The 26514-nt window shown below is 51.5% G+C and overlaps 1 protein-coding gene across 1 annotated transcript; it reads right to left on the reverse strand.

The window, feature by feature from the left end:
- Positions 1–1414: 1414 nt before the first annotated feature.
- Positions 1415–21110, reverse strand: Lman2 (lectin, mannose binding 2). The gene is made up of 8 exons (XM_021639118.2): positions 20682–21110; positions 20416–20534; positions 9429–9546; positions 8646–8725; positions 8346–8507; positions 8121–8235; positions 5561–5680; positions 1415–4377 (listed from the first exon to the last, which is right to left on the reverse strand). The coding sequence occupies exons 1-8, from the start codon at positions 20881–20883 to the stop codon at positions 4217–4219; spliced, it is 1077 nt and encodes a 358-aa protein (XP_021494793.1). The 5' UTR covers positions 20884–21110; the 3' UTR covers positions 1415–4216.
- Between the last annotated feature and the right edge of the window lie 5404 nt (positions 21111–26514).

The raw sequence follows: 26514 nt of genomic DNA on the forward strand, positions 1-26514 counted from the left end.
AATGTTGAATCCTAGAAAATTAGGAACTCATTTAAGCCACAGGGTATTAACGAACCCCATGGAACAGATACCCCAAACAAGCTCATCCTCTTTTGTGATCACTGCAGAGGAAGCAGAGAAGACAGGTACCCACGCCCATTTTGGTAAAATAGATCTGGAAGACAGCCAGTATATCTTGAGTTCCTCACTCTAGACGCCAGTGTTGGAGATCAAAATCAACTTTCTCCGGAGACTGAAAGGGGGCATCTAGCTGGTAGGGCTGGGCAAACCCTGACTGGCCTCGGCCAGGACCTCGTGGAAGGTCTCTGACGGGATCTAGGCCTGCACATACGTGGCCGATGGGCAACTTGGTCTTCACGTGGCTTGGCTGGCAAGTGGAGGCCCGTTTCTATTGCCTGCTTTTGAATCGCACCCCACCCCACCCCCCAGCAGGGCTGCCCTGCCTGGCCTCAGGGGATAAGGATATGCTCAGTCCTGATGTGGCTTGATGTGCTGGGGAGAGCTGATATTGGGGTAGGGGGCTCCCCTTTTCTGGGGGGAAAAGGAGAGGGGAAGGAAGGAGAGGGAGGGGAACCCTTGGGATGTAAAGAAACTGAACTAAAACAACAAATTTTAAAGGCCCAACCATAACAATCTCAAGTCACATATTTGAGGGTGCTACTGAAGGGAGAAAGGTACAGGCTGAGCTCTAAAGGAACTCTTCCAGAGGCAGCCATTTCAGCCTAGGTGGGCAGCATCCCTCCTCTTCACTGTCCCGACTGGACTGTAGATTCCACCCATGCCCACTGCTTAGATCGTTCCTGGGAATGGTCACTCCAGGCTGGACTGGCCTGCAGTGGCCTTAGCATTCTCCTTCAGCACCTTCACTTCCACAGGTGGGGCCACAGCCGTGCCAGCTCAGGAGCCTAAGTCAAAAGCATCCCCTCTTGGACTGACAGCCCTAGAGGGCACCCTTTCTCAGCAGGAAGTAGCCAGAGTGGTCATTGCCAAGAGAGACGGGCCCAGTGTTTTACGGTTAAATTTATCTTCTCCCTCTCTGAAGCCATCCAGGAAAGGCCTCACAGGAAGTCTGTGACGTGGCTTCTTGCACTGTGAGGAGAATCGGCTGAAGAGTCACTGGGATAAGAATGTAAGCTGGACCAAAGTAGGGGGGAGGACCCAGGCACCCCATGAAATACCAAAGCCAGAGTCGCCCACCTGAAGGGATGAAGTTGTCTGGGCTTCCCTCCTGGGTGCTCAGGTTCACATGATGGGCCCTCGCTGGCCCATCACGCGTAGTGAGTTTAACTTGGGGCATGAGGCTTGCCTAGAAGAGCCTTGACTGTGTGTGACATCAGGTGGGGCCAGGGTGGGCAGGGGACAGGGGCGAGGCTGTTTCCGGCTTAGGTAACACAATGCACAACTCACACTAATGTGAACAAATAGGAATTTATTTCTTTCACAAACACAAACCCAGCAGCTGACAGTCTAAGGCTTGGGGCCACTCTTCAGGCCTGACCTTGAGGACCCCTATCTAGCAGGTGTGTGCTCACTCCAGCCTCAGTCACGTGTTTCTGTGCCCTCGGGGTCCTGCCACACTCCAGGCAAGAAGATGAGACCCCTCCAGCTCGAGCCACGGGGTTCCCGAGACCTCCCGTGCTGGAAGGAAGCACCCCAGCTGAGGAGCGGAAAAGGGCAGAGCATCAGGAGTGGGTGTCTGGGAACCAGTCCTGGCGCTGGAGGATGAGTGAGTCAGAAAGGCTCTGCTACAGCGGGTGGCGCCTTTGGGGATGGTGAGCACGATGACGTCAATCCTGCCCAAGTCCCACTTCAACAAAGTGCAAAAATTTAAAGGCAAAAGTTAAAAACCTTCAGGAAAACCATCTTTGGAAAAGATTAATAAATGCCATTTAAATGTAGATCGTACATCAAATGACGTCATTAGTGAACCAGGAAGCCTAGTGCGTGGGAAGAAACCTCTGCAAAGCTTAGAAGCAGAAGACTGAAAATTCCTGACCATCCGCACGAGAACCAGGTCAGAGCTAAGCTTTGGAGGATGAAGTGATCAGTAAGCGAAGACCCGCAGCCTCGCGGAGGAGCCACGGCGGAGCGCTCGCACCCAAGCTCAGCGAGACTGGGAAGGAGCAGCAGCTGCAGGCCCACGCTCTCGGGTGGGGAGCACTTGAAGCCGCGCCCGGGTCTCTCCCAGTCCTGGGTGGGTGACACGGCGCAGCCACAGCCGCCAGCGTGCCACCAGGAGGCACACCCGCAGTGCTGAGCTGGAGCGCTAAGGGGTACATCCAAATACTACTTAAAGGCTTCTTCAAAACAAAACAAGCTTTACAGAACAACAGTTTACAGGAAAAATGAACAGCCATCATCTCCGTGGCCATCTCCGTGGGCGGGGACAACGGGGTGCACACGTGCTGGCAGGTCTGCATCCCCACACGGCACTGCAGACACAAGGGCATACATTTCTGCGTAAATGTCACATGATGAAGTAACTCAATTTTTAGGCGCAAATGCCAAAAAAACCAACTGTGGAATCATTCCTGCATGAAAGTACAGAGGACTCTGAACCTAGAAACAGTCTTTCCCAAGTACAGCGAGGCTGTGCAATGACAGGGCGAGCCCACTGAAGCCAACAGCCCTGCGACACCAAGTCCTGCCCTGCCTCCAAGACCTACTCGGCCAGAGGTGTGGAGACCAGAGGACAGTTTGGGTGTGCTCCTCTGCCACACGCCTCTTTTGGCACGGGGCCACCTTTGGCATGGTCACCACCGGGACCAGCAAGCCCTGAGGCAGTGTGCCTCCAGCACTGTGGGGCAGGCGTGTGCCATCACACCAGCAATTTTCTGTGGCGTTGAGTCATTTCCCAACTGCAGCAGGTGTCATCGGGGTGGCTGATCCACAGGACTGCTGGGAGTGCCGAGTCAGAACCAAGAGCTAACGGTCAGAGCGGGTGCTTCCAGACTGCGGCTGCCTTACACAGCAGCCTCCAGGCCTCAGCTGGGCTGTCAGCACACCGCTCGGACACCCCCACTGCACCCCCAGTCCAACTACTGCTTCTGCAGCCCCCTCGTGGTGTCATGGTAAACGGGCAGCCCTCTGAGGCATCGTGACAGGCTCGTAAACCTAGGAAGAAGCTGGCAGCTGGCATGAGCTACCTCAGGACACCTAAGCACGGGCAGTTTCTGCCAAGGACAGATGGCTCCCAGCGGCTCAATGGGTAGCTCTGCTGGGTGAAAGCGAAGATGGAACTAAGAAAGCTGTTTTCTCTCCACGGGCTTCGGCCACCACCTGCAGCAGCAAAGTGAACGGCAGAAGCCATGCTGCAGCAGATGGCAGCTTTTGCTTGTGATGTACTAGACTGCTTGACTGTGGGAAGATAAGGGGCAGTGCAGTGGCCCGAGCTTGACCAAGGGAACACGGTTCTCTGAGGTGGGGATATGCCTGGCGCAGGTAGGAACCTCGGTGGCAAAGGCTGGAGGTGTTCACGCTCGTCCTGGCTTTGTCCCTCATGGTCCCCAGGAGGGCAGCACTGCTGAGCCCAGCTCCTTCCAGGTTATCTCCGCATCTCTCAATTCCTGTCACTGTCCCTGTTCAGTGTAGCCCACATCTAGTGCCCTATCCCCAAAACACTGCATGCTGGGAGAAACGGTGAGTTTTGCTTGGCCTGAGAATCATGTTTCCCGCCTGGCAATGTGGTAGCCACAGAGAATGGCCTGGAAACGACCAGCAATGAACAAAGCCCTTATTTAGGACAGTCACGAGGCTGAGAATTTAGCAAATGGCCACACTCTCGCTCTACTGAACTGTCTCCAGCCTTTGCTGAAATCCACCTGTGTGAAAAGCTAGAGGCAGGAAGGCCCAGAACCCTGCTTGCTACCACGGGCCTCAGAACAAAACCACTGCGTGGGCACTGAGGAGCCACGAGCACTTAGGACCTCTGGTGTTTGACAAGCACCTGCAGGCCTCAGCTGGGCCCCAAAAACACACTCCCCTGCCTTGGGGTCAGGCAAGACCTCCAGCTGTGGATGCTAGCCCTGACTCTAGCCCTGCCAGCTGCCTCAGCTGGGCAAGAAGCAAAATGTATGAAAATACTTTAATTATTTCTTCGAAACAGTTAAGAAATAAGGTTGGTTGGTTGGTTGGTTGGTTTTACAATCCCAGTAGAAAAAAAGTTCACGTGAGAGCCCTGTCCCAAGGTCAGGCCCTTCCCAGCCAGATTGGCTGCTCAGTAGAAACGTTTGTTCCGCTCCTGTCGCTTCTGAAACACCACGGCGCCCACCACCGCACAGACGATGATACCCAGGAGCGCGCACAGCAACAGCAGAAACACCCTCCACCCCGTAAGGGGCCCACTCCGGAAGTTTCCAGTGGGGTCATCCACGTTGTCTACGGAGAGAGAGGGAAGTTAATGGACAAGCGTTAAGGGACGCCCCGCACTGGCTCCATGAGACTGGACTGACATGAAGGCCCAGCTCACACCAGCACAGCACTGGTCAAGGGCAGGGTTCAAGAGCAGGGTCGGTAGGAATCTGCTTGGAACTGTGAGGTAGACCCCCAAGCAAAGTCCCTGTGGCCTGCCATTGCTCAGCTCCTCCACCATGGGGCAGAACGAGAAACGGAGTGGAAGCTTTGGAGACTTGGCCAACAAGTGAGGAAACACAAGCGTCAGTCCCTGGCTCCTCTGGCTCCTGGGGATGCAGCTGGGGCAAAACAGTTGGCCTTTCTGGGAGAGCAACCAGAACCAACCAAATGGTGCCATGTGGCAGGGTGAACTTAGCTCTTAAAGACGGAAGGATGCCGCAGAGCTGAGTACACACAGGCACTGCTCTTGCAAAGAGCCCGGGTTTGCATCCCAGCGCCCATGCTGGGTGGCTCACAACTGCCTGCAAGCCCAGCTCCAGGGGACCCCTAGCCTCCATGGACACCCCCCCCACACACACACACAGAATTCAACATAACACAAAATTTAAAAACCGTGAGATGTCAAACACCAGGCTGGGGGCTACAGCTGTAATTCCTACACTCAGGGTAGAGGCAGGAGACTCAAAAGGTCACCATCAGAGACACAGTGAGTTCAAGGCCAGCCCAGGCTTTGCAAGACAGAATTTTTATTTTTAAAGTGAGATGTCCTACCACACAGAAAGGGGCCTGGGCAGGGTGAGCCCCGTTAGGCCAAACAGTTGGCAGTCTGGCTTTGAGGGGACAGAAGGCCGTAAGGGGCCTCTTCTGCCTGAGGACTTGGTTTGAAGCAGAATTGTGCTAACGAAGGAACCCAAGCAAGGGTTTATAGACTAACCCCTCTTCCTGGCTGAGCACACCTAAGGGTCAGGCCCCAGGCAATTCACACAAGTTACCTGTGACGAGGCTCGCTAGGCATGCTATGTATGCATGGACAAACCAAGGACACTGAGCACAGGAAGAAGGGGACACTTACATGCCGACTCCGTGTCAGAACCTCAACAGAACCCTCCCTTCAGACAGCAGCTCATGCTCTCCAAACTCTCAGGACCGAAGGACAGGAGCACAGGGTCCTCCTGGAGCCGGGAGCGCAGGGCTGCACGGCACATACCTTTGGGGGACTTGAGGAAATTGACACCAGGCTCGATCTTGGTCCAGTCGATGCTCTCCTCCTCAGGCGTTCGTTCCACCATAAGCTGGAACAGCTTGATGGAAATGATGTCGTGGTTGTCTACAGGGCAGAGAGTGACCTACCTCAAGACATGCCCACTGCTCGCCCCAAAGAAAAGCTGCTTCCTCAGCCCCAGACAAGCCAGGCCTGGCGAGAGCAGTCTCCCTCCCTAGGCGGGCAGCATTTAAATGACTCCAGGAGGGGCAGGGCATTGCTCCATGGTAAACAGGGGCTTAGCGTGTAGAAAAGCCTGGGGTTAAGCCCCAGCTTAGGGGAGTTGGGAAAGCATTAACTTTGATGTTTGAAATGACGTGTCTCTGAAACTTCACGGCTTAAGCTTTTTGGGAAATGGAAGCAGTAATGTCTGCCTTGAGCCATCACAATGGCCAGAACGTGAGAACACCCAGGCAGTGTGGGAGACTGCTGAGCAAAGGATGGGAACGGAAAGAAGGAAACCAGATAAGGGGCAGCGCAATCATCCTAGGCTGCCTGAGAAGCCTGATACTTCTGAGAACAGGATGCAGCCAGATGGTCCTGTCAGAGACCACGTGCAGGTTGCAGATAAACAAAGGGCAGTCAGCAACTCAGCTGGGAGGCTGTGGCCCACCCCTCTACAGCCATGAAGGATGATCCAACTCTTGCAGAGGAGATACTGGCGGCCAGCCAGATCCACAGGTAACCTCAGTGAACCGATTCATCTGAGGCAAGCTGTTTGGGGTTGGGGTTGGGAACTGGGATGAGGAGAAAAAAGCTGCACAGCAAGCAGCTGGCAGCCAAATCAGGCAGGGCCACCTGACACAGGAGCACACAGCCCCTTGACACACAGGGCTGAGCCCCAAGAACCAGCTTTGGAGTCAGACTCTAGCTGCTCCCTGGGTTCCACCATTTTCTGCTCATCTGAGAGTTGAAATTCTTCAACTCTCACATTCCCTTGATTTCAGTTGTGTGAAAATGGGAACAAAGCACTACCTCGCTTAGAAAACAGCTGTGTGTGGTGGTGCACACTTCTGATTTCAGTATTTGGAGGGAGGGACAAGTCTGGTTTCCATAGAGAATTTTAAGACAGCCAAAGTTGTAGAGACTGTCTCTCTGCCCCAACCCCCCTACAAAAAAACAAAAAACAACCTAGTGAGTGCCCATTTTGTGCCTGGACAGTCCTCTGAGCACGCAGAGCCCGTGGCCATGGGCCCTCGCTGCCCTCCTCAAGCCCCTATGGCAAAGAGCACTAAGGAACACCTGCCTGCCACAGGCTGGCGTCTGCTCTATCAAAACTTTCTGCAAACTGGATGTGATCGCAGCAGTGAGAAGGCTGAGGCAGGAGAATCGCCGTTAAAGGCCAGCATAAGCTACACAGTGAGCACCAAGCCAGCCTGGGCCACAGTGTTAGAAGCTGTGTCAAAAACACAAAGCAAGAGACCCTCTGCAGACATGATGTGTGAATTTCATCCATCAGATGAAATTCCAGGGAAGCTGGGAACGAAAAGGGAAAAGGGACATGGTGAGTCCGTTACTGAGACTAGCCTGGCCATGGTTGCGGATTAGTGAAGCGGGGGATGGGGACTTTGAACAACACAAAACAGATCCTCTGGGACACACAGCCTTGAGCTCCTCCCTGGAGAGGCGGGAGGCCTCTTCTGGAGGGGACATTATAGGCCCTAGCAGAGTTTATCCCGAGGCTCATCAAGCACTGCCAGCCCGTGCACAGCCCAGTTCTGGTCGGCACAGGGGCTGCACCCAGGTGAGGACCTTCCCAGCACCCCCAGCAGACGCACAGCCAAGAGCCGCCGTCAGGCGCCACCAAGGCTTGGCGCCCCAGCAAGGCCCACAGAGACTTGAGGAGGGGAGGGGCAGGAATCCTAACGTGTGGCTAATGCCAGTGAAGCTGGAAAAGCCATGGGGAGGTGCGAGTGCACAAGGAAAAGGGGTACAGCTTCCGGTGGAACAGGCAAGTTAACTCGTAAGACGCTAAGGAGAGGATCAGGTTCCGAGCAGAGGCGAGGCAGCTGGACGCCTCCATGGACACAGGGAGACTGGGTGGTGAGGAGGTGGGGGCCGGCACACCCACCGGGACGGTGGCCATGACCATTCTGAGCGCAGGGGTAACTACAGGGGCTTTGTATAAGGAGGGAGGGAAGGGCACCATGCGGAAATGTCAGTGAGAGATGATGGCTTGAATGCAAGGAGAAAGACGGAGTAGGATTTGCCAAGGTACAAGATGCCACCAAGGTGTTTGAGCCCAGGCAACTAGAAAGACAGATGCCTTTTACACCTGGATGAGCAAGGTCAACGTTCCGACGGGCAGCCAGTGGTGGAGACTGAGCACCTGTGTGTCTATAGACCTGGCGCTAGCAATCATAAAGCTACAAGACCCAAAGCCTCCTGACACCTGAAGATCGAAGACAAATGAAGAGGCTCAACATCGGGCACACTGACACTGACAAAGGCCGATAAGTGAGGAAGGGAGGAGGTTAGCTGCTGAGGACAGGCCCCGCGCACTCACCAGACAGGTCTCCAGTGCCAGCAGAGGCCCCAAAGTAGTAACCGGTGGGCAGGCGCACCCCCGTGATGTCGATGCAGTTCTTCCACTCGTTCTTGTCCTCCAAGTCAGTCATCACCTGCAGTGGGCGGACAACAGGTCATGCACACACCCAGGCCCGGCCAGCTCCCTCCGACCCTGTCTGCGGAGGAGGCACAGGCCTGGTGGCCGCCCCTCAAGCCTGCTCACCGTGAGGCGGCCTCGGGAATAGCGGACGGCAAGGAAGGTATCGTGGTCCCGGTTCCGGAAGTCCGCTGTGCAGCCTGCCAGCTCACTCCAGCGCCCGTCTTTGCTATGGTCGTATGACAGAGAGCCATTGTTCACCATCACCGAGATGTACGGGAACACGCGCTGGAACGAGACACTGGTTACCCCACGCCAGCCTGTGGGCACCCCTCACCCCTCGCCTGGAAGACCCTTCTGCCAGGACAGCGGAGCCCTACTGGCCAACCCTTGCTCGCCTGCTCCACAGAACAGAGAAGAGCCTACCTCCGTGGTCTCATCGTTGGGGTATGTGTCCAGGAAGATGGCTAAACCATGGAAGTTGTCTTTGCTTCCAAACACAGGCCCTGGAATTAGGAGATATTTTCAGAACAGGATCAATATGGAGATGAGCCGTGGACTGCTCAAAGGCTGCCAGGGCAGAAGAGAGCCCAACGGCTGACACCTCACCCAGGAAGGAAGAACCTCCAAAACAAAGCAGGTACAAGTGACAAATTCTCAGCAAGGGCCCCAGAAGAGGCGCTTTATGCTTTGTTGGCTGCACAATCTTTGTGAGCCAGCCTTTGTGTTTTGGCCTTTAAAAGTGGCAGAGTGGGCTCAGGAGATGGCTCAGCAGTACAGGCCCTTGCTATGTAGGCCTGATGACATGGGTTTCATCCACAGAAACTAAAGTGGAGAGACAGAGCTGACATCACAGGCTGTCCTTCCATCTCCACGGGTCTGTGGCGCGCAGGGGCGCACACACATGGGAGAAGCCAGAGGTGGGGGATGCCTGCAGCCCAACTTGAAAGACTGAGCGAGAAGGAAGACTTTCATGTTCAGGTCGCCTGGGCTAGTAGGTTTAAAACCAGACTGGGATATATAGTCAAAAACACTAAGCAGGGTGAACGGCCAACCTGTCAGAAGGGGTGGCATGGCGCTGCACTGCAAGAGCAAGGTCAGCAGCCTCCAACAGGAGCACAGAGGACCATGGTCAGGCACTCACCACGCCCATGCCACGCCCATGCCCACCTCACCCTTCGGGGCCCACCTGAGCATGGGCCTCCCTACCTGGTACAAGGCGGTCTCGGGTGTACCACAAGGCGATGCCGTCGCCATGAAGATTCTTCTTCCCTGCACCATGGACTTTGAAGTGGACATGCATCTCCCAGTCCTTGAGGAAACACGGCTGGAAAGGTGAGAGGCCCTGCAGTTACCACGGCTGCCGAGCACGCTCGAGCAAAGCCAGGCCTGCACTGCTCAGCCTGCCCCCAGACTCCCGGAATCAGCCGGGACCTGAAGCGCTGCTGGGCCCTAAATGAGGGAGGGGCCAAATGGCATCTCCTGGTTCTGCGAGGCTCAGCCGCTGCCAATCCAGGCCTTTCCCTCACATCCCTCAGTGTGTAACCCCAATCCTGTCTCATCCTCTTCCATCGTGCCTGTCCTAGTGAGGATTACCAGCCTATTTAAGTCACATATTTGAAAATAAGAACAAAAAACACTTTGAGGCGAAAGAACTTGTCCATAAGATGAAAAAGCGGCCCGATTCATCCTAGTCTGGGTGGACTCTGGCTACCTCTACTCCCTATAGCCCTGCACTGACTGCAGATTAAGCCTATTCCTTTCTACAGCCCCCTCTTCCAGAATCCTTCCAAGGTGAGAGGAATGGCTAGACCACTGCTAGTTAAAACTCACACCAAGCCTGGCTGAAGGCTGAGCACAGTTCCTGGCCAGGAAGCCTCAGGCAAACCAAGCTGTGCTGGAACACAGTGCCAGCGCCATGGGCGGGCTGCTCATGCCACCGTCAGAGGAAGCTGGTGTCCCCAGCAGCCGAGAACACCAAGTGCAGAGCCAGGAATGCCTACATCGAGGGCAATTTCTTGGCCTTGCTAACCACCCAGCGGCTCCATGGGGAAAATGAAAAAGTGATTAGGCACTGAGTCAGAAGCGGGGGCATGGTGGCATGTGCCTGGAATGCCAGCATTTAGGAAACATTTCAGTTTGAAGCTAGCCTGAGCTATACACCTAGCCACGTCACAAAGCGCTCTGTTTAGAAAAGCTCAAACAAAGCAGCGCCTACCAGAAAGGCAGCTAAGAAGCGACTGACAGCCAGTGCGGGCGAAGGTGCAGACACCTCTTGCTTGGTGGTGGGCTTCAAGCTGGCCCCACCCCTGCCGCCCCCTTTCTTTCGGTTTTCCTTTTCTTTTTAAGATTTTTTCCTGCCCATTTTGTGTGTGAGATCTGGATAACTTGGAACAAACAGTTTCAAGTTACCATGTGGTTGCTGGGAATCAAACCCGGATCCTCCAGAAGACCAGCCAGTGCTCTCAGCCACTGAATCATCTTTCCAGCCCCCTCCCTTCCCCAACCCTCTTTTTATGTTACACAGGGTTTCTCTGTGTAACAGCCATGGCTGTCCAGTCTGGCCCCCAGCTCAGAGATCCACCTGCCTCTGTCTCCCAAGTGCTAGGATTAAAGGCGTGCACCACTTCGCCTGGCCTTTTTTTAAGTGTATGTGCTTGAGACAGGGTCTTGTTATGTGTTCTTGGCTGGCCTCAATCTCAAAGCAATCCTCCTGCCTCAGCCACCAGAGCTGGGATTACAGGCACATGCTAGCACACCCACTCAATCTGATGCAGCTATTTAACAATGCCAATCTCAAGAGCACTTGGAGTTAGGTATCCCAGATACTGGGAGAAAAAAAAGATGAGATGGCAGCTGTGCAAGAGCCAGTGTGCTGGGAAGACCAGCAAACAAGCGGTAGAGGAGGGCACTGATAAACTAAGGAGGCTGACAGGTGACCGCATTCAGAGTGACCCTAGGGAACTGGGCTGGCTAGTTTTATGTCAACTTGACACAAGCCAAGAGCCATTTGGGAAGAAGAAAAAGTACCCCAGGAGACTGGCATTTGGGCAAGCCTTGGCGTGTTTTGATTGATGGCTGATGGGGAGGGCTCAGCTCACAGCGGCTGCTATCCCTGGCAGGCAGTCCTGGGTGTGATAAAAACAGGAGCCCGAGCAAGTGATGGAAAGCAACTGGTGATCAGCACTTCTCCATGTCCTCCATTTCAGTTCCTGCCTCCCCTCAGTGATGGACTCAGACGCTGTCAGGGAAAACTTAGAAGACCCTTTCCTCCCCCTTGCGGTCATGTGTTTATCACCGTAACAGCACTCCCAGCTAAGACAGAACCTAGCTCCCCCTCTTCCTGAGCTTGTTGCTCTGTGAGGACACCATAATGCACTTCAGATGGGCTGACGGAGAGGAGGCAGCCACAGCACCAGCGACCTCTCCTGTCTTCAAAGCCCATCAACACAGGCTGCAAGCCTGGGCCGGGATGCCTGACGGCAGCCATGGCAGCTTCCACGGCCGACTTCCAGGGAGCCGCTCACTCCCGACAAACGAACATCCCTCCCTTTCAAAGACTGCCCACCACAGCCTGATGCTCAAGGCTGAGAAGCGACTGTCACGCTTAGCTCCCACTTCTATTCTTGGCCACGAATAAAAAGCTCCCCAATGACAAGAGGGGGTCCTGTTACTGCCTGCACAGATCCCAAGGGAAAAGAGCCTGGCTTGAAAGAAACATACTATTCTTGTGACCAGGAAAATTTCAGTTCCACCTGCCTCTGCCTCCCTAGTGCTGGGACTATAGGCATGTGCCACCACACCCAGCCTAAGTGGTGCTCTTCAACTCGCACTGACAGACCGTGACAATGGGCGAGGAACTGTGTATGGGCCGAGCACACACTCCAGTGTCAGTCTGGCTTGGTGAGCCGTGGGTGCACTGCTTACCTAGACCCATCCTGACACCATGACACTGACACACACACAACAAGGCCACCTCTCACAGGACACCTGAGGAGGTGCGGACTGGCCACTGCCAGCATTCCTGTGCTCTCTCCCTTTCATGCACTCCTGATCTGATGCTACTTGTATTGTTTAATAAAGTAAATTAATAAATTTACTTCATAATTTGTAAATTATCATTTTATATTTATAGAAACACATTTTATAAATATATTTTATATTTACATAAATTTTTAATTTATAAAATAATAAAGTATGTGTGCCTGTGGCGGTCAGAGGCTTTGGATCACACTGGCTGTTGTGTTCTGTCAGTGTTGTTGGGAAACTAACTCGGGCCTTGTACAAGAGCAGAGCTGTCCTTACCCACTGCGCCGTCTCTCATGGCCTGTTGTTTTTTGGTCTTGAAACAACACAGAGTCTCACAAAGCTGCCCTAGCACTCACTATGTACCTAGGGCTGGCCTTGAACTCCTGACCTCCCTACCTCCAACTCCCATGTCCTATACCAGCATTCCCAACTCCATAATGCCTTTTGCCTTGACGTGATATACCTGTGGAAGCCCTCACCAGGGCCAGCAGCATGCTATCTGTGCTTTCTGACTCCAAACTTTAACTCTTACTTCTTCTGGGAACTTACCCTTCTTTAAGTACTTCATTACAGAAGCACAAGAGGGAGAACGGATTCAGCCACCTGGAGGGGAGGGGCAGGGATTTTCAACAGCACTCAGAAGTTAAAAACAGTAACAGGAGATGGCTGCAAGGGGGCACACCTGCAATCCCAGCACTGAGGGGGCAGAGGCAAACAGATCTCTGAGTTCGAAGCCAAGCCTGGTCTACAAGGCGAGTCCAGAACAGCCAAGGCTAGCTACATCTTGAAAAACAACAAAACAAAACAAAGTAACAGATCACTCTCAATTAGAATAGACAACTCAAGAAAAAAAAAAAAAAAAGGCAGCCAGCAGAAGAGCCTACATTTAGCAAATGTACCCATTTAAAAAAAAAAAAAAAAGGTGACATTAAGACAATTTCAAAACTGCAAAGAAAACAAAAGAATGAAATTACCAATGGCCATTCACACCACCTCATTCCTCCTGCAGAAGAAAAAGGTTCTGGATCCACACGGAAGTCAGAGGTTCAGGAAGAAAGAAGAGCGACCAGCGAGTTGGGAACTAGAGCCTCCAGCAAGCCCTGACTGCACAGTGTTGCCCGGCTCACAGCAGAGGACACTAACGGCTGGCCTAAGGTCCCAGAACTGTCCACAGCGAAGGACCAAGTCCACAGTATCCTGAAGGCTGTGCTAAAACATGGGCATGCCTGAGAGGGAGCATCCTTACCAGGCCACAGAGGAAGATGATGCAGCCAGCGCTGAGGAGACCTGATAGGCTAGGGTCAGATGGAAGGGGAGGAGGACCTCCCCTATCAGTGGACTTGGAGAGGGGCATGGGAGGAATTGACAGAGTGAGGGTAAGATTGGGAGGGAAGGAGGGTGAGGGCTACAGCTGGGATACAAAGTAAATAAACTATAATTAATATAAAAAAATAAAACATGGGCAGGCAAGCATGCTTGCGCACACGTTTGTGGGTGTGGGTGTGTTGCAATGTTGAAGATCAAGGCCAGGTCTTGTGCACCTTTAGTCCTGTCACTTTAAAACAGGGTCTGGCTGTGCAGTTCAGCGGAGCCTTGAGCTGGCAAACTCCCTCAACTGCCTCCTACTGCTGAGACAGCTGTACCACTTGCCATCTGCGCACCTGCTGCCCAGGATAACCATAAAAATTTGAAAAACAAGGGCTGGAGAGATGGCTCAGCAGCTAAGAGCACTGTCTGCTCTTCCAGAGGTCCTGAGTTCAGTTCCCAGCAACCACATGGTGGTTCATGCCATCTATAGTGGGATCTGATGCCCTCTTCTGGTGTGCAGGTGTACATGCTGATAGAGCACTCATATACATAAAAATAAATCTTTAAAAATGCTTTTTTGAAAAACGAGGCCAGAGAAACAGCTAAGTGACTACAGAGCAGTGGTTATTCTCAGAGGGCCTGAGTCCATTTCCCAGCACCCACAACTGCCTTTTTTTTTTAAAGAGTCATTTATTTATTTATTTATTAATTATTCATACAGTGTTCTGCCTGCATGTGTGCCTGCAGGTCAGAAGAGGGCACCAGATCTCATTATAGATGGTTGTAAGCCACCATGTGGTTGCTGGGAATTGAACTCAGGAACTTTGGTAGAACAGCCAATGCTCTTAACCTCTGAGCCATCTCTCCAGCCCCCCACAACTGCCTTTAACTAGTTCCAGGAGGTCTGGTGGGGCTTTTCTGGCCTTTACAGGCACATGCACACATGTTTACACACATAGAAGAGGGGTTGGGAATTTAGCTCAGTGGTAGAGCGCTTGCCTAACAAGCACAAAGCCCTGGGTTCGGTCCTCAGCTCTGGGGGAAAAAAAAAACAAACAAAAAGACAAAATAACAAAAAGACCAAACAAAACAAAAACAAAAAACAAGGTAACTAGCACACATAGAAGTAAATATAAACAACAATAAACCCCTGATAAACAACCTAACAACTACCAGACTAATAAAAGACAAAAAACAAGGGCTGGAGAGATGGCTCGGTGTTTAAGGGCACTGGCTGTTCTGGAGGATCCTGGTTCAATTCCCAGCTCCCACAGGGCAGCTCACAACTGTCTGTAACACTCCAGTCCAGGGGATCTGGAGACATCATAGACATGCATGCATATAAAAAATAAAAAAGGAATCATCGAAAAAAAAAACCTTAAAAAAAAAGACAAAATGAATGGGAAATGAATTTAGGTTGTCGAGACAAGAGAGGAGAGGGATGAAAACAGTGAGAGAGAAGGCTAACTCTAATGCCACCATCTTGCCACATGTACAGGGAAGAAATGTGAGGAGAAATCAAGTCTAAGGTGTGCCCTATTTCATTCATTCATTGCTGCAGTGCCGGCACTGCACCCGGCGCTTCCACACTTCCCTGAGGCTTGCTGGAGCCCCCTCTCTTGTCTCTCGCATTTATTATTATTGTGGGGAAACACGGGGTGTGAACAGAGGAAAATGGGAGTCAGCGTGCTCCTCCTTCTGCTGTGGATTCTGGGAGTCCAACCCAGGCTGTCAGGCCTGAGCAGCAGGCACTTTTACCTGCTGAGTCACCTCGCCAGTCCTTATTTTTAACTTTTTTATCTTAGAGATAAGCGGTTGCTAAATTGTTCCTGCTGGCCTTGAACACTCTCTGAAGCCCAGGTAAGCCTTGAATTTGCGGTTCTGCTGCCTCAGGCTAAGTAGATGGAATTACAGGGATGTGCCAACAGTCCCAACTTTTTTTTCCCCCAACTGGATGTGACTTTATAATATTTCAAAATAAAAATTTCGGCTAGGAATGACAGCTCACACTTGTAATCCTAATAATCAGAAGGCAAAGGCAGAGAGATTTAGTAAAGTGGCCTTAAATTTGCTATGGATGGGAAAAAATAAAGGAAGAAAAATTAAAACCTTTGGGTATCAAAAAATGGTAATATTAAAAGAAAAAAAAAGTCCAGGGATAGATATCCTTGACCATGGCACATTTAAAACTAGGTATCAATAATTTAAAAGTACCAAACTATCCAAATAGCTCATACGTATTTAAACACAAGTTTAATTTTCTCATGTAGAAGACGCAGCCCAGAATCTGTCTCAAGTAGGTTCTCTGCTGCTTATGGTGGTCTGAAGAGGAATGGCTCCCTCAGGCTCATATAATAAACACGTGGTCACTAGAAAGTGGCACTATTTGACGAGTTAGTTGTGGCCTTGTTGGAGTAGGTGTGGATTTGTTGGAGGAAGTGTGCCACTGGGGGTAGACGCTGGGGTTTCAGGGGCTCAAGCCAGGCCCAGTGTCTCTCGTCTGCTGCTGGGCATCTGGAAGAGAACTGTCGGCGACTCCCCAGCACAGTGTCTGCCTGTGCCGCCATGCTCCTGCGCTGCTCTCAGCTGTGAAGACAATGGACTAAACCCCCAAAACTGGAAGCAAGCTGCAACTAAATGTTTTCTCTCAAGAGCTGCCACGGTTGCCGTGTCTCTTCACAGCAACAGAACACCACCTAAGACACTGTTCCTGAAGACAACACATGAGGAAAGGGCCCAAGCTGGTGCAAGCCTGGCGCAGATGGAAGTGAGGGCCCAGAAACAGTCCCATGGGACCACAACTCCCAGTACCTTCACCCACCACAGACTGAAACCTGAAGATCAGTGCAACACAAAGCCTCCAGGTCACCTAAGTCAGCGGTGGTGTGGTTTGGAATTCCACTGAAGCTGCTCTGTGGGGACATAGTCCTCATCCCCGTGTGCACAGAAATCCTAACGCCTTGTTCCCACAGCAGAACAAGCAAACAAGAACAGCCCTGCAAGAAGAAGTCACTTCAGAGCTAGACAGTCTTAGCATCTCTGACTGGACAAAATAAAAGGCAGCTGCCGTCAATCAGCTGAGAAATCATTACAATGACAAATGTCTGCAGCCCCAGCCACAAGGGGACCACTTGAGACCAGAGTTCAAGGCCAACCAGGGAAAAACAGCAAAAGTCCATCTCATAAAATAACAAAACAAAAAGCCAGTTGTGGAGAAATACCCTGCTATGCCACAATTCCATACTGTAACTACAAAGTTAAGTAAACACTTTCTCAGCGTTTGTCCACATGAATCTCTGCTTCATACACTGCCCCAGAGTTCTGTGATACTGAGGTGAGAGGCAGCCAGTGCGTGAAGTGCCTGCTGCATAAGCAGGAGTGGACCCCAGTTCCCACCCAAGAGCAGATACAGGGTACCCAGAGCTGTGGGTGCTGAGAAAGGCAGCTCCTAGGGTCTTGCTGGCTAGTCAGGCTAGCTGAAATGGCAAGTTTCAGGTTCTGTGAGAGACCCTGCCTCAAAAAGTAAGGTAATAGGCAGGGCACGGTGACACGCGCCTTTGATCCCAGCACTGCAGAGGCAGAGACAGGCAGATCTGAGTTTGAGGTTAGCGTGGTGTACACTGATATTGTTTCAGATTAGCCAGAGACTCAAATCTAAAATAAAATCAAAAGTACTTTCTGAGGGCTGGGGTGATAGCCAGCTAGTAACATGCTGGCTCTGCAATCATAAGCACCTGTTTGATTGCAAAATCCACATTAAAAAGAGCCTGACCCAGTGGCATGCATTTATACCTCCAACGCTGGGAGAGGCAAGCGGAAGCCTGGGGCTCGCAAACGGCAAGCTCCAGAACAAGGTCGCTGGCTCCTGAGAACAACACACATCTATACACAGTTGCACCAAGACACACAAACCCTAATGTGCTCTGGTGCATGATAGGGCAGCCTGTGATCTTAGCACTTAGGAGACTGACAGGAAGACCAGGAACTCAAGGCCACCCTTGACTACGGAGCAAATCTGAGGCCGACCTGAGCCAGATGAGACCGTATCAAAAACAAAACAGAGCCTTGGTGTTCAGTTTGAGTTTAGTCATGTCTATTTGTTTGCCCGATTTGTCTCTCTCTCTCTCTCTTTTCTTTTTGAGACAGGGTCTCTCTGTGTAGCATTGGCCATCTCTGCTCTGTAGACTAGGCTGGCCTCAAACGAGGATATCCACCTGCTTCTGCCTCCCAAGTGCTGGGATTGAATGCATGCGCCACAGCTACCAGGCTGGTTTGTTCTTACAGGACAAGGTCTCACAAGGTAGCCCAAGCTGGTCTCAAATACAGACTAGTGCCGTCTAAACAATCTCGCTATAAAGCACCACTATTTGGCACACTGGGAACAACATCCTTTCCAAGTTTTTCTTCAATGCTGGGAGTTGAACCTAGGGCCTAGACAAGCACATGACTGTCCCTCTTGTCTTTTTTCGATATTTAAATCTAAGACAATTTCTTCTTTGTTTGCTTGTTTATGTATATTTGCGGATGCTGGCAAATGCCAGAGAGTGCTGAGCAGCCTAGAGCTAGAGATTCAGGTGCTCATGAGGTGCTCAGTGTGGATGCTAGGAACACACACTCACGCACAAACCCAAATTCTCCATCCTCTTCTCTTAAAACTGCTAAGCCACCTCCCAAGCCCCTCCTCCTTACTTTTAAAGAGTCTCTTTCTCTAAACCTGGAGCTCACAAATCTAGCTAAAGTGGCTGGCCAGTGAGTCCAGGATCCATTTGTCTCTGCCTCTTCAGAGCTGGGATTACACAGCTAGGCACCAGCTTTTTACATGCTGCTAGGGACTTGAACTTGGGTCCTCATGCAGCCACTACATCCCCCCACTCTGCTACCTCCCCAGCTTCCCCATTGGATTTATAATTTTGGACTGGCACAGTACCAACAGTAAGTATGTTCTCCAACCATTTTACAAACTTCCAGTAGAGTCCAGAAGCCAAAGTCTAGGAGCTGCGATGCAACTCAAGCAAGTGCAGAACGCTCTTGGTTGTGACATCACCAAGCCATTGACTATGCTAACCAACAACCATTAATAAACCCAATTTGTATCACTGCCTTGGACGTGTTTGTTACTTGTGGATAAACCCAGTTCCCAGTTATATCAATGTTTTTACCTTGCTTTCTACAAAACAAAATTTAACACTACACTGAACTCATTTATGTGAAATATACAAGGCTACATTACCTCCTAAAAAATTAGTACCCAGCCGGGCATGGTGGCACATGCCTGTAATCCCAGCACTAGGGAGGCAGAGGCAAGTGATCTCTGTGAGGTCCAAGCCAGCCTGGTCTATAAAGTGAGTCCAGGACAGCCAAAGCTACACAGAGAAACTGTCTCAAAAAACCAAACAAACAAACCAAAAAGAGTAGTACCCAAGCTATACACATAGTTGGGAGGTGAAAAGCTCGCCTTGCCTGGTATGCACAGGTCCTGGGGTCAATCTACAGCACCAGAAACTGAAGTGAAAAAGAACAGAAAATGTATCTGAAAAGTCTCAACAGAAGGCTATGACAGACTGTCATCTAGAGGAGATGAGGTGATTAATCAAGCACTCAGGATGTCTGGCATTTGAGCGGAGACTTAACAGATGAGAAGTGAGCAAGGAGCAGTCATGGAGAACCAGGAGGCACTGTCCCGGACAGAGTGAACAGTGCAAGGGTCCTGAGGGAAGAAGGCAGCAGGCAGACTGGAACAAACCAACAGAAGGACTGGAGACGCCAGTCACCCAGGGACGCACTGTACAGACATAATGTAGTTTTTTCCTTCACGAAAGGCCTCAGGCTTTCAGAGCCAAAGCTGAGGGAAGAAAGCACCCACAGATGCCCCTGGCATCAGTGTGGGGGCACAAGGCAGGAGAGAGGAGACGGTGAGGTAACACAAGGACAGTGCAGTCTCCCAGAGCTAAATGACAAAACCAGCCAGAAGGCCAGGAGAGCACAAGGGAAAACCAGGACGCTGGCCAGCAGCGGGAGGGTTTCATCAAACGGCCTAGGGAAAGCAGACTCCTGCTCAGGCCACGGCCTAGCCCCAAATTAGTCCTTTCCTCCCCTTTCCCCACTGTATTTCCTCAGCAGACCACTGCACAGAATTGCTCCCACATGACAAGACAAAGGTAGCTCTGGCTCCCTGCTCTCCAGGGCAAAGGCCACACATACACAAACTGCCCGTGAGTCCAGTGGAGATAGAGCCAACCACAAGACTCTCAACCAAGCACTGAGAAATGTAATTAGCTCTGTTAAGTACATTAAAGGGTTTCTCCCACGGCCAACCAGAAGGCATCAACTCTGTCAACTGTACTGATGAGAGTGGAGCTCAGAATGATCAGCTGAAATGCTGTTTATTCCATTCGGTGGCTATCCTGCCTTGGCATGGGTCATGAAGTCTATGTATTCCAAACACCCTGTCTGAGAGTTAAATCCAATCAGGTGTGGCAAGGTCGGCAGTAAAATACTCAATAAAGATACGGTTTCATCCTTCCCGCAATGAAGTGGGTTCATTTTAGTCTACAACTCCACTGACTTCTTGTTATGTGACTTGAGGGACGCTCAACTCTGCACCTTGGCTTCCTGCTTCTTAAGACATTACAATGGGGACATCATTACTTACCCGGCACGGTTTCTGAGGAAATCACGTGAAAGTATCACACACGGCTTCCAACACACAGTGACTACACAATATTCTCTCTTAGGATTTGTGGGTCCCGGACAGAGAGCAGGCAGGACAAAGAGCAGCACGTGCTTATGATTAAGCGTGGCTGCCGAGGAGGCCGGGAATTAGTGGATCACTGCATGCCTAGCCTCTCGGGAGACTCACCTGGTGGTTCCAAATAGAGCCCTCTTTGCTGCGCTCGTCAGGGGTCAGACGCACGTACTGGCTCGTTAGCATTGTGCTGCCTTGGAAGTCCCAGAGCGGCATGGAACTGGAGCCGACCCCTGTGGGCAGAGACGGACATAGACAGGTGCCCAAAAGCCACGCCAGAAGCCGACAGCCCTGCTCCGCTCCACAAAAAGGGCATGCCCTCCTCCAACGCACTCCGGTCCCGCGTCCTCACCCTCGACTTTTCCTGCTGCAGGCCTCACCTTGGTAGGGCTTGATGAGCGAGTGCTCCCGCTTGAGGTGCTCGCTGTTGCCGTCGGTTATATCCGCAGCCACCGGCCCCAGCAGCAGAAGAAGATGTAGAAGTGCAGTGGGGCCTGGGCCGGGGCCAGGAAGCCCAGGCCTCCCTGGGCACCGCTGACCCCAGCCCCAGCCCCAGCGCCTAAGCCAGGCTCCGGCCGCCATTCTCCTTTTCTCTCGGCCACTTCCGCCCTAAGACTTCCGCCTTCCGGGTGTCTTTTCTAATGGTCTCCGGCCGGAAGCTGTCCAAACTGTTATCCCCGGAGAGTGAAGAAGGAAAGCCTCGCAGTCAGCGGGATGGCAGCCTTATTGGCTGGACGGCCTCCTATCCTAGGAGAGTGCGGTTCCATAACTTCGGAGGCGCCAAGTCGCCTGCCAGCCGGCCGCTGCCCGGGGTGGGGGGGCTGCGTCTTACGATGGACAAGAGATCCAACCAGTCACGGAGCAGCACGTTAGGCTTGCGGGCCAACCAGAAGCAGAGGTCTCTTGGGGCTGGAGGAGAGCGGGCTGTGTCTGCGGAGTGGAGCATGCTGGAACTTGTAGTTTTCATGGGCTGCTTGCGCAAGTTGAGACCGGCTCAGCCCTCAGCCCTAAGCCTCTGGACAGATCCTGACTTTGAAGTGACCTTTCCGGTTAACAGTGGGAAAAGCCGCACTGGAGTAAAGTAGAAAAGTCTACAAGTCTAATCCCAGAGCCAGCTTGGACTCGGTGGGTGGGCACCACTCTTTTGGAGACTTAAAGAGCCCGTTTATTTAAGGGCCTCCGCTACCTCCAATTACTCAGGCACAGTCAGATGGAAGCAGGAGAGGCAGACCAGAATCTGATAGGGAACCTCATTGAAGGCCGGAAGTCATCTGGTTCCAAAAAGTGTCAGTTCCTGTTGACACACAAAGTGCCTGTGAAAGGTCCAGGACAGCTAGCCCTGGATACTGGAACAATGGTGGCCTGTAGCCAGATACAGTTCTATTGTACCTGTTAATCTACTTAGTAAAATGTTTAGCTGTCAGTATTTTTAAGTCAAGGTACTTAAATTTCCATTAGAAATCCTGACTTCGGGGCCTGCAGAGATGACCCAGGGGAATAGTTGCTGAACCAGGCTGGCCTTGAACTCATAAAGATCCACCTGCCTCTCCTTTCTGAGCACAGGAATTAAAGGCGCGTGCCACTATGCATGGCCTCCAATATCCTTTAAATCATCTCTAGATTACTTATAGTACTTAACAAATTGTAATAGTGATGTTGATAAAGACAGGAAAAGCTTGTATGTGTTCAGTAAGAAGTGTGCTGGCTAGTTTCATGTTGTCTTGACACAAGCTGGAGTCTTTTAAAAGGAGGAAACCTTTGAGTTGAGAAAATGTCTTCATAAGATTCAGCAATAGGCATTTTCTCACTTAGAGACTGATGGAGAAGGCCCAGCCCACGGTGAGTGGTGTCTGGGCTGGTGGTCCTGGGTTCTCTTAGAAAACAGGCTGTGCAGGCCAGTAAATAGCACTCTTCCATGGCCTCTGCATCAGCCCCTGCCTCCAAGTTTCTGCCCTGTCTGAGTTCCTGTCCTGACTTCCTTCAGTGATGAACAGTGATATGGAAGTGTGAGCCAAACAAACCCTTTCTTCCTGGTTATGCTGTCTCATCACAGTAATAGTAACCCTAACTAAGACAAGAAACAGGTTGGGTTTTTTTTTCTGAATATTTTCTGTCTATAGTTAGTTGAAACCAAGGGTATAGATCCTGCTGATATGAGGGTTATGTTTATAAATATATATGTGTGTCTGTGTGCACATGGATACAGAGAAAGAGAACACACATGCACAACAAAAGCCCCTTCTCCTAATGAGCCCTTCCTAGAGATTCACCTACACCTGTAGAAACTAGGGTGTGTGCACTCCACCGAACTGCAGTCGAGGGCTGAGTTTGTCAGGTTCAGTCACAACTGAGTCCCGAGCATTTAGGAAAGTGCACAGAGAAGGTAATTAACTGGTAAAATAACATTCATTCTGGAGCCTGGGTCATGAGGAAGGAGTAGAGTTCACTGGGAGTTTGCCTGAGAAGCCTTTCTCAGCAGAGGGAAGTGGGGCAGAGGTGCAAACATAAGAAGGGACACAATGGTTTGGGGCAGATACAGGGTTTTATAGTATTTGAGCATGGTGGCATGGGCAGGAGGATCAGGAGTTCAGGGTCATCCCCAGATATACAAGGAGTTTGAGGCCACCCAAGGGCTACTATAAACCCAGTCAAAATACGACAAAGATTCCACTCCCTGGAATCCATGGTGGAGAGATGGTGTCATGGTTGGTCTTCCCTGTCAGCTTGACTGGACATAGAATGACCTTTTGTTGGAGGTACCCTGTTGGTTGAGATTGCTTTCTTGCCTGGGCCAGACAGCCAGCATGAGCTCAGTGCTAAAGGCAGAACTCCCTCCCCTCAGCAGGGTCCCCTGCTCTCTGCCTGACTTCATCTGGAGGGTGTCTTTAGACACTGACTCCCCTAAACACACTTGATCTCTGGCCTCTGACACAGCTCCCTGCTAGCTCTCCCCTCCCTGCGCCTATATGTTTGTTGAGCACTGACATTCTGTTCTTATGATTGGACCGCGCTGGTGCTGGATAATGCAAATCAAGCATCTTTGAAGCGCCAGGTTCCAACCAATTACGTACACCTATTCTTGGAGCCCCCCCACTCCCCTAGGGGTGTATAACCTTTGTTCTCTGGAACTAAAGTTGAACTAGCCATCAGCTCTTCCGGCGCGGGATCCCTGCACGGTTCTTCCTGGCATGTCTATGAAGATCTTTCCAGAAAGGTTTGACCTATTAGTTTCACCTACTAGTTTAAAAGTTTAACCTACCAGTCCATGTTCTGGAGTCCCAGACTGAAGAAAAAGGACGAAGCCAACTACGCACTCACTGGGTCTGCTTCCTGTCCACACAAGAAACGTGAGCAGGGTGCCATGTTATCAGACAAACAGCCTGTCCTCCGGTCCATCAGTGATGAGCAGTGTTCAAAAATGGTCATGGGGGTCAGATGAAGTCCTGTTAAACTATAAAGCACCCAAGCAAAGTGAGGGAGCCTGGGTCCAAGGTACAACAGACAGACTTCCATCACAGAAGCTCCCTCACAGGCGTGTTATTTACTTATTTGTTTACACTCATGCTGGACATCAAACCCAGAGCGTTGCGCATGCCCACACGAGCACTTCTGCACTTTCTTCTCTAGCTTCATAAGCACTTGCATAGCCCAGATTGGCAACTCATGGCAATCCTACTGCCTCAGTGTTCTGAGTGCTGGGATTATAGGACTGAGCTGCTGCATAAGCGCTTGTTTGTTCGAGACAAGGCCCTTGCAGCCCCACTGGCCTTCAGTCAGCCATGTAGCAGAAGATGGGCGGCCTTCCTCCTTCCTCTGTTGCTGTGATTCCAGGCATCACTGCCACACCTAGTTCTCTGTAGTGCTGGGGGACTCAACTAGAGCCTCGTGCGCGTAAGACAAGCCAATGAACTACATCCCAGCCCATAAGCAGCTCAATAAGACCTTCGCCACTGCTCCAGCCCTAACACAACACCAACATCCCACACTTCAAACTCCGGCCTGGGCGGCCAGGAGCAGGGTGTTCAGGAAGAGGTGAGCAATCTAAGGCTGTGATCGCTGCTGTAACACGCAGATTCCAACATGTCCATTTCTCAGGGCTCTCAGAATTATCCAAAGTGGATGTTCCTGGTTTATGGATGATATGCCTCATGCGCCAGCGCACAGACCCCGCTTCTCTCTTCTTGGGCCTCCAAGGTCCTCTAGGGTCTCACCATCTTCTATATCCATCCAGGAAAGACACACTGAGGCAGAGGAAGTCCTCGAACCCAGAAGGTCAGTGCCAACATAGTGAGACTTGGGGCTGGAGATGGTCAGCAGTTAAGAGCATGTACTGCTCTTGCGTAGGACCCACAGCTCACAACTGCCTGTAACTTCAGCCAGGGTATCAGATGCTCTGGCCTCCTCATGCACTTACATACACACTCACATATCTACACACAGACACACATCATCATCATCGTAACAATAATAATAATATCTCTAAAACCCAAGGCATATAGTGAGACCTTGTCTGAAGAAGTGAGGTGAGGCTGGTGCTCAGCCAGGAGGGATGCTACTTGCTACCTGATGATCTTAATTTTATCCCTGGGACCCAAGTGGTAAGAGGAGAAAAGCAGCTCCTGAGAGTTAGCCTCTGGTTTCTGTGTCACATCGTGGACATGCACCCACACATACAATAGATTAGTGAAATAAACTTTTTTTTTAAAAGAATGCAACTGTTCATTTCCTAGTATGCAGAAATGTTGGAGAGACAAGGCCTTCGGACAGAAATTACATCATATGGAGGATGGATCGGTTACGGCCTGATGAGTGTCCCTTATAACCACAAGATGGGAGTAACAAGCGTCCTTTCTCTCTGCTCTCTGACACATGGGCACAGCAGAAAGATGGTTACCTGCAAGCCAGGGTGCATCAGACCACAAGTCCGTTGGCATTTGATCTTGGCATGCCAAACTCCAGAAAAAAGAGAAAGGAAAGGCTGTTGTTCAAGTCACCCAGTCCATGGTAGTTTTTCTTAATAACTTTCAAAATATTTCTATGTGTGTGACTATTTTTGCCTGCCTGTGTGTCTGCACACCACCTGCGTGCCTGGTACCATGGGGTCCTCTAGAACTGGAGGCACAAGCGCTTGTGAGCCACCATGTGGGTGCTGGGAATGGAACCTGGGTCCTCTGGAAGGGCAGCCAATGCTCCTAACCACTGAGCTGTCTCTCCAGCCCCATTTGCTTGTTTGTCTGTCTATAGGATTTTATTATGTAGTCCTGGCTGGTCTGGAACTATGTAGGTGAGGCTAGGCTTGAACTCACAGAGCTCCCCCTGCCTCCGCTCCTCCCAGCGCAGGGTATTTTTCTTACAAAGTCTGAGCTAAGCCGGTTCTGCACCAAGGTGGGCTTTCTACGTGACTATGGGTTAACTCCCTTCTTTGGTATTGGGTTCCCAGTGCACTCTCCTACCCATCAGCGCACGTGTGCACGCCTGGCCCCTGGGGCCTCCTGCACACAGGCCTCCATTCGGATGTGCCTGTCAGATGTGCCCACCCAAGGCACTATGCACGTGTTTATCGTTTTGTTTAGATATAGGTGCAGACATAGTGCAGATATAAACTGAGCCTCGTGTAGCTAAGTTGACCCCAAACTCATTGTTTCTCGCGCCGCTACCTCCTAAGTGCTGGCATGACAGGCGTGTGCCACCACACCCATCTTCACACATGCAATGTGTGTGTACATGTCTGAAGGCTCGGGTGCCCTGGTGAAGGAAAGCTTATGTGTTCATGACAGGGCATGTCCACGTGCATGCTCAAACATGCAACGTGTTTACCGCTTTGCTTACCTGGTCATTAGGTGACACACTAGTCGTCACATGCAAACTGCCTGGGCTAGGGGTGCCAGGCATGCAGAAGCCTGGCACAAAGCAGGTGTGAGTACATGTGTGCTGGATAAAGCACATAGGTAGATACCCAGGACCCGCTGCCCATGTCCCCATGTCACAGAAGCTCCTGCCAGGCCACCTGCCACAGAGGTGCCTGGCTGCGTGGCCATGCCCTGCTGTGTGCCGACAGAACACTGCTGGCTCCTCACAGGGCACAAGGAGGCTCCCTCTGGGTTGATTCTTGCACAGGGTGCAACCAAGGGTGCGTTGGCAGCATGCGAGTGTGCATATTCGTGTGTGTGTGTGTGTGTGTGTGTGTGTGCGCGCGCGTGCACGAGAGAGAGA

This window comes from Meriones unguiculatus, chromosome 19, assembly GCF_030254825.1.
Source record: "Meriones unguiculatus strain TT.TT164.6M chromosome 19, Bangor_MerUng_6.1, whole genome shotgun sequence".
Taxonomy (NCBI): Eukaryota; Metazoa; Chordata; class Mammalia; order Rodentia; family Muridae; genus Meriones; species Meriones unguiculatus.

Bases quoted from the DNA above. Each gene is read 5' to 3' on its own strand.
- Lman2 (XM_021639118.2), bottom strand. From the start codon at position 20,883: ATGGCGGCCGGAGCCTGGCTTAGGCGCTGGGGCTGGGGCTGGGGTCAG. The intron at 20,535-20,681 runs GTGAGGCCTGCA...CTCTGCCCACAG, and splicing joins GCTCATCAAGCCCTACCAAG to GGGTCGGCTCCAGTTCCATG. The intron at 9,547-20,415 runs GTGAGTCTCCCG...TCACCTTTCCAG, and splicing joins GCTCTATTTGGAACCACCAG to CCGTGTTTCCTCAAGGACTG.